The 14,019-nt window shown below is 50.5% G+C and overlaps 1 protein-coding gene across 2 annotated transcripts in view; it reads left to right on the top strand.

The window, feature by feature from the left end:
- LRRC7 (leucine rich repeat containing 7) overlaps positions 1-13,539 on the top strand; it is a 57,601-nt gene extending 44,062 nt beyond the window's left edge. For both annotated transcript variants that reach the window (XM_062497242.1, XM_062497241.1), the window contains 7 exons: positions 202-1,879; positions 3,537-3,686; positions 7,151-7,270; positions 9,761-9,979; positions 10,960-11,052; positions 12,180-12,254; positions 13,432-13,539. In XM_062497242.1, coding sequence (XP_062353226.1) covers positions 202-1,879; positions 3,537-3,686; positions 7,151-7,270; positions 9,761-9,979; positions 10,960-11,052; positions 12,180-12,254; positions 13,432-13,539 — 2,443 coding nt within the window. The remainder of the gene's footprint in view (positions 1-201; positions 1,880-3,536; positions 3,687-7,150; positions 7,271-9,760; positions 9,980-10,959; positions 11,053-12,179; positions 12,255-13,431) is intronic.
- The last annotated feature ends 480 nt before the right edge of the window (positions 13,540-14,019 follow it).

Genomic DNA, 14,019 nt, shown 5'->3' with positions numbered 1-14,019 from the left:
GGTTTGATTCCTGGACTCAGCCATCCTTGTGGGGCCCTTCCAAGTGGGAATATTGCGTGCTAAGAACCCCTGCAGTCTCCCAGTGTGATCCCGAAGCCAGAGTGTAGATGGGAGAAGGCTGAACTACTTCCCAAGGACGATGAGTGCTGACGTGCTGGGACAGAGGACATTTTATCTTGTTCCCTTCTCTTGTCTTTGCAGGCTGGCCCAGTCGTTCCCACAGCCCCTGGAGACCAAGCCATTGCTGAGCCAGCGGGAAGCGACTCCGGCCGGGAATGTCCCGGCACGCCCGGAGCGGCGCCCGCTGAGCGACGCCTTCGCTGACAGCTGGAACGACGGCTCCCACTATGACAACACGGGATTCGTGGCCGAGGAGAGCGCGGCAGAGAACGCCAGCACCAACCCCCTGCTGAGCACCAAATCCAGGAGCTCCTCCGCGCACGGGCGCCGGCCACTGATCCGGCAGGACAGGATCGTGGGGATCCCCCTGGAGCTGGAGCAGCCCGCGCTCAGAAACACACACGACTCTGAAGTGCCTCCTCCCAATCCTTGGCAAAATTGGACCAGAACGCCCAGTCCTTTTGAAGACAGGACAGCTTTTCCTTCCAAACTGGAAAGCACCCCCAACACCAGCCCTTTGCCCGAGCGGAAAGATCACGTCAAGGAGTCTCCCGAAATGACGAGCACTTTCACTCCAGGAATTCCGTGGGAATACCACGACTCCAACGCTAACAGGAGCCTCACAAACGTCTTTTCCCATATGCACTGTCGCCCAGACCCTTCCAAAAATGTCATCTCCATCAGCAAGAGCACGGAGCGGCTCTCCCCGATGATGAGGGATTTAAAAACGAACAAGTTTAAGAAGTCGCAGAGCATCGACGAGATCGACATCGGTGCGTACAAAGTGTACAACATCCCCCTGGAAAACTATGCATCCGGGAACGACACCGTGGGCCCCCACGAGAGGGTGGACAAGCTGCTGGGCCCGGAGCACGGCATGCTGAGCATGTCCCGCAGCCAGTCCGTGCCCATGCTGGACGACGAGCTGCTGACCTACGGCAGCGTCAAGGTGCAGCCGCAGCACAAGGCATCGGTCACCAAGAAGGTTTATCAGTTCGACCAAAGCTTCAACCCCCAGGGCGCCGTGGAGCTCCCGGCCGACAAGCGGCTCCTGCCGCCCTTCCAGCTCAACGCCGAGTACTTGCCCCAGCCGGCCAAGAGCCTGCCCCAGGAGCTGGTGAGCCCACGGGGCTACCGCGGCTACGCGCCCGTGGAGCCCATGTTCTCCTTCTCGCAGCCCTCGGTCAGCGAAGAGCCGGCGGCCGCACCGTTCCCCGGCCCGGCCGCGCGCCCCGGCTTCCTGCGCAGGGCGGATTCGCTGGTCAGCTCGGCGGAGATGTCCGTGTTCCGCAGGGTGGGCGAGCCCCAGGAGCTGCCCCCAGTGGACAGGTACGGCCGGGCCCCGTTCCGCGGCGCCCCGGAGCGCCAGGGCAGCATGGCCGTGCCCGAGGCCCAGTTCCTCAAACGCAACGGGCGCTACGAAGACGAGCACCCTTCCTACCAGGAAGTGAAAGCCCAGACTGGGAGCTTCCCAGTTAAAAACCTCACGCAAAGGAGGCCCCTGTCAGCACGAAGCTACAGCACAGAGAGCTACGGCACGGCCCAAACGCGGCCGGTCTCAGCGAGGCCCACCATGGCAGCTCTGCTGGAAAAGATTCCGTCAGACTATAACTTGGGTAACTATGGTGACAAGCCTTCCGATAGCAGTGATATAAAGCCGAGGCCTCCCCCTGGGAAGGGAAATGAGAGCTGTGCTAAAATGCCCGCTGACTGGAGACAACAGCTACTTAGACATATAGAAGCTAGAAGGTTAGACAGGGTATGTTTGGCATTTCTCTGCAATTAATGCCTTTAGTTGTGTGTTTCGCTCTGTCAAACGATTTGCACTTGCAGTGGTGACCACCAGAATTCCCAGGGATGAAATTCCTGCCGTGGTGTCAGAGGGACCGGCCCGCCGAGGGCCCTGGGGGTGCTCGGCTGGAGAGAGTGATCCCAGAAAATCCAGAGGCTCCTCACTGATGATGCCCCTTGGGACAGTCACTGGGGTGGTGGCTCTGGGTCCTGGGTAAATCCAGAGGCTTCACACCGGTGACATTCCTTGGAGCAGTCACTGGGGTGGTCATTCTGAAACCTGGGTAAATCCAGAGGCTCTGCCCCAGTGCCCGTCACTGGGGTGGTGGCTCCTGCAGCTCTGCCCAAAATTAGGAAGACCCCTGAGGTTCTCCCCTGCTCTTGGAAGCGCTGCTGGAGCCACCAGGTCAGTAACAACCAAGAGTTTGGAGAGGTGCTGGCCATGTCTTGGCAGTAAAAGGGAATAAAGAAAAAAGAGAACAAGCAATAAAATGTATTTTAGCTCTGGTGTCATTGTTAGCGCAGGTGGTTTAAAAGTGTCTATAACTGAGAAATATCCCTGGGCATCCACTGCTACTGTTCTAATGGGAATGTGGTCATTACTCCTTTTAGCTGTAGGAAGTTACACTGATTTGCCTTCTATCCAAAGGGTACTTTAGTGCATGATTCAGTCATTACCTATTTAATGACCTAATCCACGAATCCGATTTACTCCGTGGTCTGAAGTGGTTGTGACAAATTCCTGTGGTGAAATGCATAAGAAGTCATTGCCAAATGTATCCATATACTGCTTTATGCTAGAGCCTCCTGAGTTTGGTGTTAATATTCTCCTTACCTTTCAGTTGCTTGGATGTGATGATATTAAATTATCCTTGAGGATCAAATGGGGAAACTTTAAAAAGGGGCTCCAAGGCTGAAGCGTTTTCCTCCCTCAGCTCACCTCCTTGTGCTGTGTAAACCCACTGGAAACTGCCTCCCACCCAGGGAAACCAGTCCCCCCTGAGCAGGCCCTTCCTGGTGGCAACAAACCCTTCCCAGATGTTGTTGGTTTAAGGAGTATCTTTGCACTTAGCTCACAACGTGTACTGAAGGGTATTGTAACCCTGGAAAGCTGACACTGGTGGCTGTCCCTAAATCCCTGCGAGGTGGTTCCTGCTGGGTGCAGAGCTCCAAGGAGCTGGGCTGGGCTGCCTGCTGGAGGCTGTGCCGGTGGGAGCAGCCCCTGTCCCTCGGGTGGGCACAGGACCCGTGTCCCACATGGGCAGCCAGGTTTTTAGGGAGCAGGACTTCCCCAGGGGTTGCTCCTCCATGCCAGGCACACCTCCGGCTGCACAGCCGACCCCAAATTCGGCCGTTTTGGCAAAAGCAAGACTTGTACCACGTGAACTCCAGATGCCACCATCCCTCAATGTGCTGTCAGCGTGGAAGTCCTCTCTGGTGCCCATTTTCTGTACGAGGAGCAATGTACTCGCTTTGTGTGACCAGTGCATGCCTGGAGGAGCTATTGATACTCGGTACTGTTTGTTGGCTTAAACTAAAACTCTGTGAACTTAACCATGTATGTGTGAGACTTAATTCTGAGCATGTGTGTTCATATGTGTCCCGTGGTTGTTTCCTCTACTCAGAGCGCTGCTTACAAACACCACACAGTTAGCCTTGGCATGCTGCACTCTGGAGGGGTTTCAGCCATGCATGCCGGCCGAAGCATGACTTTAAACTTGCAGCCTAAATCTAAATTTGAAAACCAAATGCTTCAAGAGCTACCTCTACTGAAAGTAAGTATGGGCTAGCCAGCATTGCCGGCATTCCCGGTTAATTAACGATCCTTGCTTCCTCCTGGTTTAGCTTCTGCCTCTTCCTCATGCTTTCGCCATGCCCAGTCCACAAGGCAAGGCTGGCAGGGATGCAGCGTTGCCCCTTGCTGGCCTTGCTTTCTGGATTCCAGGGCTCCCTGGCTGTCATTCCTGCTTCCCTGCTCTCCTCACACACGCCAGGGCTGTCATTTGCTCAGTGGGGAACGTGGGGACTCTGAGACTGTTTGATCCTAGAAAAAATGGGTGTGGAAATGTTAAACAGGCTCCAGGAGACAAGGATTTTAATATTTGAGCATTAATTGGGTGTGCTGTAGTTCCCAATGGGTTTTGAACACTTTACCACACCCAAACCCATTTTAAACTTTCAGAAACACTTGGGGGGGGGGGGGGAAGAGAGTATTTTCCTCATTTACTTACTGCTTATCTTACATTTATTGTCAATGTATGGTTGATAGCACAGACATACAAAACTCTGTATCCCAAATGAATATTTGAAGGGAGAGGCACACAGGACAAGGCAGAGAGGGCCACTCCTGCAGGATTCTCAGTGCCAGGGAGGGATGCTGAGACCTTTCTCTGCACCCTGAGGGACGGGTGGGGCATAGCCTCTCCCTGCCCTGGCACAGGAGCTGAGGGGACAAATCAGCTCTGTGAATAATTAAAGGGTAGCAGAGCCCAGATCCCGGCGTTCCAATGGAATCATCTGTGCTGGGAATTGCCAGGCTGGTCCCTGGCACTGCTGGCACTCGCCCAGTCTGGAGCAGCCTGGCCAGCAACTCCCAAAGGAGGTTTCCAAAGCTTGAGAGCTCCAAGGATTTGAGGAGAGCAGGATAATTCAGCAACAGCAGCAGGAGCTGGCCCAGAGCTCAGCCCTGCTCCTCTTGCTGACCCCAGGCGTGCTGCAGCCGGAATTCCGGGAATCCAGGGCAGGATGGCAGCACCCAGGGAGCAGTGCCAGCCATTTCCCACTGTCCCTGACCCTCCACCCTCTGTCACCTCCATGCCATGTCCCCCCAGGCTCCCGTCCTGCTCTCGATCTGTGCTGCTCTGTCGTGGGGTGGGAGGCTCCGAGGGGATCCCCCCTGGATGTGTGTGCTGGGCAGGGACACCCCAGTGTTGTCTTTGCTTCCAAAGAACTTGTTTGTCTGCTCAGGTACTTGTCACGAGTCCCTGGAAAAATCCATTGGGCATCAACCCCAAAGAATGGTGCTGGTTCCCTCCACACGTTAGGAATGAGGTGTTTCATGGCACTTCCTAGGCTGTAGGGGAATATGGGTATTAATGGTGGATGTCTGAGGAAATGCAGGAATCTGCTCTGTGATATATTTTGGAGTGTGGTCTGATGTGGATTATTCTGCTTTTCTATTTCACCAGCATTCCATTGCTCCATATCCATAGAAACTGTGATGCTGAACTGCACTGGTGGGGGGTTGTTCTCTTGCTGTACTGTTTGGGGAAATTATTGTTGGGAAAGATTACTGCAGGGGGAAATGACTGTTGGAAAAATGCTGTGTATATTTAGTGTTGTTTAATTTTATTGCTTCACACCTTCCACAGAATTTTCATTTCCTAAAGAATCCAGGCCACAGTAGTTAAATCCTTGCCTCTCCTCTCTCCTTCCCATGGCCTGGATTCAAGAGAGTAATGAGTGAGCTCTGGCTATCAGCAAATCAACTTTAACAATGAATTACTTTGAAAATGTTCATGACATTCATCTACTCCCTGTAGAAAATGTAGGAAGTTCTGCTTCTCCTCTTTTCCCCAAATCTCATGGAAGTGGAGCTGGGTTGCAGCCTGTCCCAGCTCAGAAAATGGCCAATATTGCAAGGGAAGAATTCCTTTTCCTGCAGCAAATGCAATCCCAGGATTTCCCCGATTCTGGAGGAAACTGAGAGCACTCTCTCCATTTTCCTTTTGCCTCTGGAGTGCAAAGTCCCCTCTGCAGAACAGGCCCAGCACTCTCCAGGGGGATCCTTTCCACTTCTGGCTCCCAGTGAAAAGTTTTTAACGTTCTTGGTTTGGTGCAACCCATTCCCAGAATAGGAATTCTCACCTTCCTTGGGAAGAACAGCAAGGAGGGAGCAGAGGTTCCCTTTGGAATGAGCTGGGGAGGGCACCCAGAGGGTTCCATAAAGTGATGCCTTGGGATGTGAGCAGATTCCCAGGACAGCTCTGGTGGGAATGGCTCATTTTTCCATTTTAGTGGGGGTAAAGAAAGCTCTGCAAGGAGATCCTGGGCTTTAAACAAGGGAAATGTTTTTCTAGTGGTTTATAATAGAAGGAAAATCACAAATTCCATGATTTTCCTGGAAGATTTCTTGAATGATGAAATAATTATAATGGAAGTTTCCTGTCATTTTAAATAATCAGGGTTGGACTTTTTTCAGTTTAACTCAGTGATGTGATTTAAATCATAATTTCCTTCTATTTACTTTTCAACTTCTGTTAAAAATAGTTTTTAATGGAAAAATTCCCAGCTTTCACATTTCAAAGAAAATATTATTGGTTCTTCATCCATCTAGAGAAGTGTATCCAGATTGTTTTTTTTTTTCAGTTGAAGCTGGAGAAGATATTCCTGGAATGGCAGAGGGGAAGAATGGATAATTTTTTTTCCTTTGCAGATTCCCATTAATCAATAATGCACTGTGCCAGGTGTTGTCAGTGGCAGGACAGTGCTGGAATTTTGGGAAGCCCGACACCCAAAGGAGTTAGAAAAACTCCCAGTGATGATCAAGAAATAGAGAGACAGATAATGGATACTCAGGATGGGGCAGGAAAAGTCCTGAAAACAGGAATAAAACAACTAGGGGGGAAAGTGACAGGGAAGAAACACGGAACAGGAGCGAAAAGGGAATTATGAAAGTTGAGGAAACCTTCCCTGTGTGTTGTGACCATTCATGTTGAGGCAAACATTGAATTCCAGGTTAATATTATATAAAAAATGTCCCTGGCGTGACCCAGGAGGTTCTGGGTGCTGCACACGGAGCCAGCGCAACCTTGGCACTGCCAGCAGGGGATGTTTGCTGCAGAAAACACAAACAGCTCCTTTTTCTTGGTGGCAAATCCTTCCTAAAAAAGTTCCTGCTGCTGGAATGAGCAGTGAGAAAGCCCTAACTCCAGAATTCATGCCAGGCTGTTCAAATATCAGAATTTTGCCAAAATTGGTTTCTCCAAAAGTAACGAGTCCTGTTCAATGAATTTTCTCTCCTCTCTCATCATTCATTATTCTCATGATTTCTATCCCGAACCTCTGGAGCTCTCCTGCTTGCAGAGAGCCCCACGGTGACACTGTGCTGGTGGAGCAGGCAGGGCGTGGTGGTGGCAGTAGTGCATTGCAGTAGTGCATTGCAGTTGCTGGGTTGTTGTGACATGAGCATGCAAGGGATTGTGCTGGTGACTAAAGGCTGCCCTGCCTTTGTGAACAGACCCCGTCGCAGCAGAGCAGCCTCCTGGACAATGGGCAGGACGAGGTGGCCGTGGGCAGCCCCTGGACCCCATACCCGCTGGGCAGGCGGGATGTGCCCCCCGACACCGTCACCAAGAAGGTAAGGGGTGCCAGGCTGTCCTGGTTTGAGAGACAGGTGTCTGCTAAGAAAGGCAGGAACCTCTCTCGAAATGGAAAATGTGAAGTCTCTCCCTCCAAATTATTATAATTTTGAAATTAAGGGGCTCTCAGGCAAAGAAATGGGAAATAGGAATAGCAGATCTTTATTATGAAAATTAAAATGAAAACACAGTAATACAAAACAACAAAAACCCTGACAGAGTCAGAATCTAAGCTGACACCCTGTCAGTCACTCAGGGTGTTGGAGCAGTCCCATTAAATGGTGGCTGCATCCTCCTGCAGTGACAGATGTGGTTCTGTTGGAGCAGTGCTCCTGGAGAAGGTGCAGCTTTCCTACAAAGCTCCCGTGATGATGTAGAAGAGTCTGGTTTTCCTCTGGATTCCAGTAGAAAAAGGCTGCTCTGATGTTCCAAATCTCAGACCATATCAAAGTAGGGAATGCTTGGTTCCTGCCCCTGGGTGGAGCATGTCCCAATGGGATGATGGAATTTTGTCAGTCATGCAGTGGGACTCAATGGTCCATGAACAGGAGATATCTCCTGGAGGAAAGATGGGTTGTGGAAAAGATAAAGAACAGTGCCCCAGCTGGTTTAACAGCTGGTTCATGAACAGGAGATATCTCCCAAGGAGATAAGGATCACTGCCCCAGCTGGTTTCACAGATGATGATAGAACACACACTTTTGGTTGCATGCTATATTGCAACCTAAGACACCAGCATGGCCCCAGTCCGGCCCTGGATGCAGCAGGACAGTTTTGGGCATCGCCTGGCTGTCAAGCTTTATCTTCTTTTTTCCAGGGTCAGGATTAAATGCATGAGACAGAATTTCTTGTTTGGACTCAGATGTTTAGTAGTTCTTATCTGTATTACAGTCTCACAAACAGTGAGTTCTACACCACTTCAAGCTAACAAACTAAAAATGGAGCCATGTCTCTCTCTCTACAAGGCCTTTTTAAGATACTGTCTAATTAAGAAATGACACCTTAATTATTTTTACTTTTAACCCAATAACCAACCACCCGCAATGTGACCCTCAATGCGGACTTTTATATCCAACTACAAAACATCACCCAAACTCATGAAGGAGAAGGTGAAGATGAACAAAAAGAACAACCCTCCACCCTAAAATCTCCATCTTGCTTTATATATATATGTATTACTATATATATATATATATATGTATATATATATATTAGAATATAGAATAGATATTCTAATATAATATTCTGTAGAATATGTAGAATATGTTACTATATTCTAAAACCTTAAGCTCTTACATTTTCCATCATGTGGTATTACACACTTGTATTCAAACCACACACCCGTGATCCCAGTTCTACCATTCCATTTTGGAAGCCTTCTCCCCAGCCTCAGGTCAAATGCAGTGTTCTCCTGAGGGTCAGTGCCTGTCAGCACAAAAAGTCTCAAATTCTCAGTGCCCAGGGTTCCAGCACCTGGGGGTGTTTCAAGGTTTAAAGCAAGAATTGCTGTGAGCTGAAGGCAGTGTTTTCACAGTGCCCCTTTGTGTGCTCTGGCTCTGCTGTGGGCAGTGGGCACAGAGGGCTGCTCCTGTCCTGGTGCTGGAGAGTCTCATCCTGAGGTTTCATCCCAGTGATGTTAAGGTCATAAAAAACATGAGTGGTGGGATGGCTGGGATGCTCCTGTCCTGGTCCTGGAGAGTCTCATCCTGAGGTTTCATCCCAGTGATGTTGCTCAGTCCATAAAAAGCATGAATGGTGGGATGGCTCCAGCCCAGCCCTTTTGCCCATTAGCCCCCTGGAAAAGTGATTCATTTCTGGTGAAAAGTGTTTCATTTCTGGTGTTTCTGTGGTGATGGATATTGAATTCCAGTCCTTGGAGCTCCTGGCTGCCCCTCCCAGCCCCAGCTCTGCTCATGGGCTCAGGAGCTGCTGGGTTGGGCTGCTCTGAACGTAAAGCTGGAGAATGGAGAATCCTCACAAACCGTGTTGGAGGAGGAGCTGCAGAGATGAGCCAGGATAATCACAGGGCTCGTTGTCACGTCCATGCTGAAGTCCCAGGAGTGAGTGACTCCAGGAGGGAGTCACGAGTGCACACTGATTCCTCCTGTGTTCAATGGTCCCAAGGAGCTCCCTGCTGCTCCAAGCTTTTATCCAAGGCAGCTGCAGAAGCAGCAGTCCCTGGATTCACAGGAAAATGCAGCCAGAGATCCCTGAGTGCAGGAGAATTGCTGGAGGATGGGAAACAAAAGCCATTGCTCCCAGAAATGTCTCTGGGCACAAGAGGAGGAGGAGGAGGGGGAGCTGAAGGTGTGGGATGGAGCTGGCTCTGCCAGCCGAGTTGTTTGTCCTCTGATCTGCAAGAAACTGGGATGAGAAGTGTCAGAATCCTAGTTTTCCCAGTTCCGAGGGCTGTGCTGCGGCAGGGCGGGTCCGCAGGCAGCTCTGGAAGCTGCAGGAGCTGCTGTTCCTGACGGGATGCTCGCCCACAGGCAGGTAGCCACATCCAGACGCTGATGGGATCGCAGAGCCTGCAGCACCGCAGCCGGGAGCAGCAGTACGAGGGCAGCATGAACAAAGTCACCATCCAGCAGTACCAGCCCCCCCTGCCCATCCAGATCCCGGCATCCCAGAGCTCCCGGGCCCCCCAGCCCCAGCGGTGCCTCATCCAGACCAAGGGCCAGCGCAGCACGGACGCCTACCAGGAGCAGGTGAGGCACGGGGGCACCGCAGCTGCTGGGCACCAGCATTCCCAGATTGTCCAAAGTGTCCCTGGGAGAGGAGCACCTCGGGCAGGAATGGGGCACCCGAGCTGGGCAGCCTGGAGGAGCCGGGCTCGGGGAGCTCTGGTTGGACTGGGGGAGCTCTGGTTGGATTGGGAGAGCTCTGGTTGGATTGGGAGAGCTCTGGTTGAACTGGGGGAGCTCTGGTTGAATTGGGAGAGCTCTGGTTGAACTGGGGGAGCTCTGGTTGGAATGGGAGAGCTCTGGTTGGATTGGGAGAGCTCTGGTTGGACTGGGGGAGCTCTGGTTGGATTGGGAGAGCTCTGGTTGGAATGGGAGAGCTCTGGTTGAACTGGGGGAGCTCTGGTTGGATTGGGAGAGCTCTGGTTGGATTGGGAGAGCTCTGGTTGAACTGGGGGAGCTCTGGTTGGACTGGGAGAGCTCTGGTTGGATTGGGAGAGCTCTGGTTGGACTGGGGGAGCTCTGGTTGGACTGGGGGAGCTCTGGTTGGAATGGGAGAGCTCTGGTTGGATTGGGAGAGCTCTGGTTGGATTGGGAGAGCTCTGGTTGAACTGGGGGAGCTCTGGTTGGAATGGGAGAGCTCTGGTTGAACTGGGGGAGCTCTGGTTGGACTGGGAGAGCTCTGGTTGGATTGGGAGAGCTCTGGTTGGAATGGGAGAGCTCTGGTTGAACTGGGGGAGCTCTGGTTGGACTGGGAGAGCTCTGGTTGAATTGGGAGAGCTCTGGTTGAACTGGGGGAGCTCTGGTTGGACTGGGAGAGCTCTGGTTGGACTGGGGGAGCTCTGGGAAATCCTGCCAGTTCTTCCAGTTTATAGCAATGTCCCAGTGGCTTTTCCCATTTTGTGAAGTGCTGGGGCTCAGCTCATCCAGGGAAATGGGACATGAGGGAAGGAGGTGCCGTGGCTGGGGCAGGGTTCTGTGCTGACATCCCTCTTTTTCCTACATAGTTTTGTGTGAGGATAGAGAAGAATCCTGGCCTTGGGTTTAGTATCAGTGGTGGAATAAGTGGACAAGGAAATCCATTCAAACCTTCTGATAAGGTAAGTTTGAAATTCCTCTCTCCCTGCTCCTTGTTTGAGAGGTCACAGAGTGGAGGCAGAGAACATGAGAGCATGTTTATGCCTCTCTGTTGATGTAATTGAAAGATTTTTCTTCCCCCTACTTGGCTGTTGTTGTTGTTGTTGTTGTTGTTTGCTTTTGTCCCCCAGTTAAAGAAGATGGGGGAGTCAAGCATCAATCCCATGAGTGTCAGGCCCATATTCCCTGGATAAGATAATTTTTGGGGCTGTTTTCTGGAGAATTGTCTCTCCTGCTTTTTAAGAGTCACCTTAGACCCCAATTAAGCTTTTACTAAATTAATTAGAGGGAACCCTAAAGTACAATATCATCCCTGGAGGCTGAAATTCCATGGTTTGTAGCTGTTCTGCCAAATAAAACCGGCCTGGAAATCCCTGGATCAATCCAGACCCCATGGTAGTAGTTGTCTCCTGTTCTGGGAGTTAAAACTGACACCTGGTGGTGGTCAGGGATACTCAGGATTCATTTTGGGAATTGCACATTGAAGATAAATCGATTTGCGATAGAGGGAGGCCTCCAAAACTCCAGCATGTGGTGAGTCCCAGCTCCCAGGGCTGTAGGATTGGGAAGTGGACTCTTACACCCAACGATCTGTGTTTGGTGCCAGGGAATTTGTTGGAAAAGGAGGCCTCGAACACATTCCTGGAGTTGATGTTCTTGGATAATACTGGATTCGTGTTGCAGGGACAGTGAGAACTTCCATAAATACAGAGAATGTTTGGCAAATCATGAAATTAAAGCTGTGTTTCCTAGAGGAAGCAAAGATTATAATACACATTATTCTAATAATTAACACAAATAATTCCATTTTAATTACCCTCCTTACAACCCGTCACTCTTGCCCTGCTGTCACGGGACTTTCTTTGCTGTGTGGGATTTTAGTTTAAAATGTCCCACAGTTATTGCTAAGTGCCAAAGGTCCCAGAGAGTTGCTCCAGCCCCAAACTGGCGTTTGACAGCAAACAGAATAAAAGTTTGGAGTTAACCCAAATCTCCAGGATACCCAGAGCCCCCAAGCCCCAGTTAGGGAGTTTTTTGGGATGTAGTTCTTGGAGAAAGCATCCTAACCTGTGTTACTTCTGACTTATAGGGTATCTTTGTTACTAGGGTTCAGCCTGATGGCCCTGCCTCCAGCCTGCTCCAGCCAGGAGACAAAATCCTCCAGGTAGGGATGCCCTGGGATTCCTGGGGCCAGAGCTCAGCCTGGAAACATGGGAGTGGTGTTTGTAGGAGCACTGAACTGCCAGCTGTGGTTTTAGGGGACTTTAATACTGATTTACAGCTCTTACCCCAAACCACTTTTTGCCCTGGTGGCCACGGGCACCTGGTTTGGATCAGAGCTTGTGGGCAGTGCCCAGGGCAGGGATTGTCCCTGTGGCCACTTCTGGGCATCCCCAGACCAGAACCTGAGGGGCTGGCGTGTGTCCAGAGAAGGGGATGGAGCTGGCAAGGGGCTGGAGAATCCCTGAGGGAGCTGGGAAAGGGCTCAGATGGAGAAAAGGAGGCTCAGGGGGGACCTTGTGGCTCTGCACAACTCCCTGACAGGAGGGGACAGCCAGGGGAGGATTTGAGATCTGCTCCCAGGGAACAGGGACAGGAGCAGAGGGAACCGCCAGGGGAATTTTTCCCTCCAAGGGTGTTCAAACCCTATGGTTTCTTGGGGTACCAAGTTTCTCCTGCTTTTCCTGCTGAGCTCTGACAGTTCCCTCCCTCCCAGTCATTCCCAGAGATGCTGACCAGCCCTGGCCATTCCCCCTTCATGCCCCTGAGCTCCTCATTCCAGATTCTCCAGCCAGATCCTCCTCTCTGGACTCTGTCCCTGCCTGTGCTGCTCGTTTTCCATGCTGGCTGTGCCAGCTGGGGCTCGGTGACAGGATCCATCTCCCAGCCCAGCCTTGGTCCCCCATCCTCAGGATCTCCCTCTGCATCTCCCAAATCCTTGAGATCCCTCCCAGCCCACAGTGCAGAATTCCAGGATTCATTAATGCCTCGTTTTGGCACAGCTGTCGATGAATTGGGAATTTTCCCTGCCTGGAATTTGAATTCTTTTTTTCTCAGAGGAAAGATATTTTATTGTATTAAGGCTTCAAGGAGGTCCTGGTCAGACCCCAGAGTCACAGGATGATTTCAGTGGGAATGAAATCATTCCTTGGAGCACCCAGCCCAGCCCTGCAGCCACCCCACAGAGGACAAGAGAAATGTGTGCTTTGTGCTCATGAGAAATCCTCATCTGTTCGTTATTCATTTTTTGCCTTGCTTTTAGTTGCCAAATATCCTTCCCCCCTGCCCCCACCCCAAAACAAGCCACTAAAGCCTCTTCCCTTGTGTTTTCCCTGCTGCAGGCCAATGGACACAGCTTTGTACACCTGGAACATGAGAAGGCTGTGCTCCTACTGAAGAGTTTCCAGAACACAGTAGACTTAGTTATCCAACGTGAGCTTACTGTCTAAATATTTTTTTATAAATAGTAAATATGTCTAGCCAGATCTAATGTTCAAACAGATTTATACATAGGAAACCAATTTTTTTGCCAATTGCTGGACCAATGGCAAACAGTAGTGCCAAATGTATAATACTCTATGTTAGTACCAATCATCGGGAGAAAAATATAAGAATTAACTCTATAAATATATTGTTCATGTGGCTCCGTATTAGTTTTACTTGTCAGCCTCTGGCTGTGCATTGGTGCGTTTTTTTAACCAAGTTCCTTCTTAAAAGTCAATTTCATATGATTTCAAAACACAGAAGCACATACAAATCCTTTAGGAATTCTGCTGTCCATCAGAAACACTGCCTCAAAGTTGTATATGCCTTTATAAAGATGAAATATATTAACCTGTACTTCCCATGAAATATTTCTATCGTGTCGCATACGAAAGTATAGAGAAGAAAAATATTTTCATAAACACCTCAAAGAAAGTATATATTAA

This window comes from Cinclus cinclus, chromosome 8, assembly GCF_963662255.1.
Source record: "Cinclus cinclus chromosome 8, bCinCin1.1, whole genome shotgun sequence".
Taxonomy (NCBI): domain Eukaryota; kingdom Metazoa; phylum Chordata; class Aves; order Passeriformes; family Cinclidae; genus Cinclus; species Cinclus cinclus.
This window is presented reverse-complemented; position numbering and strand designations above follow the sequence as displayed.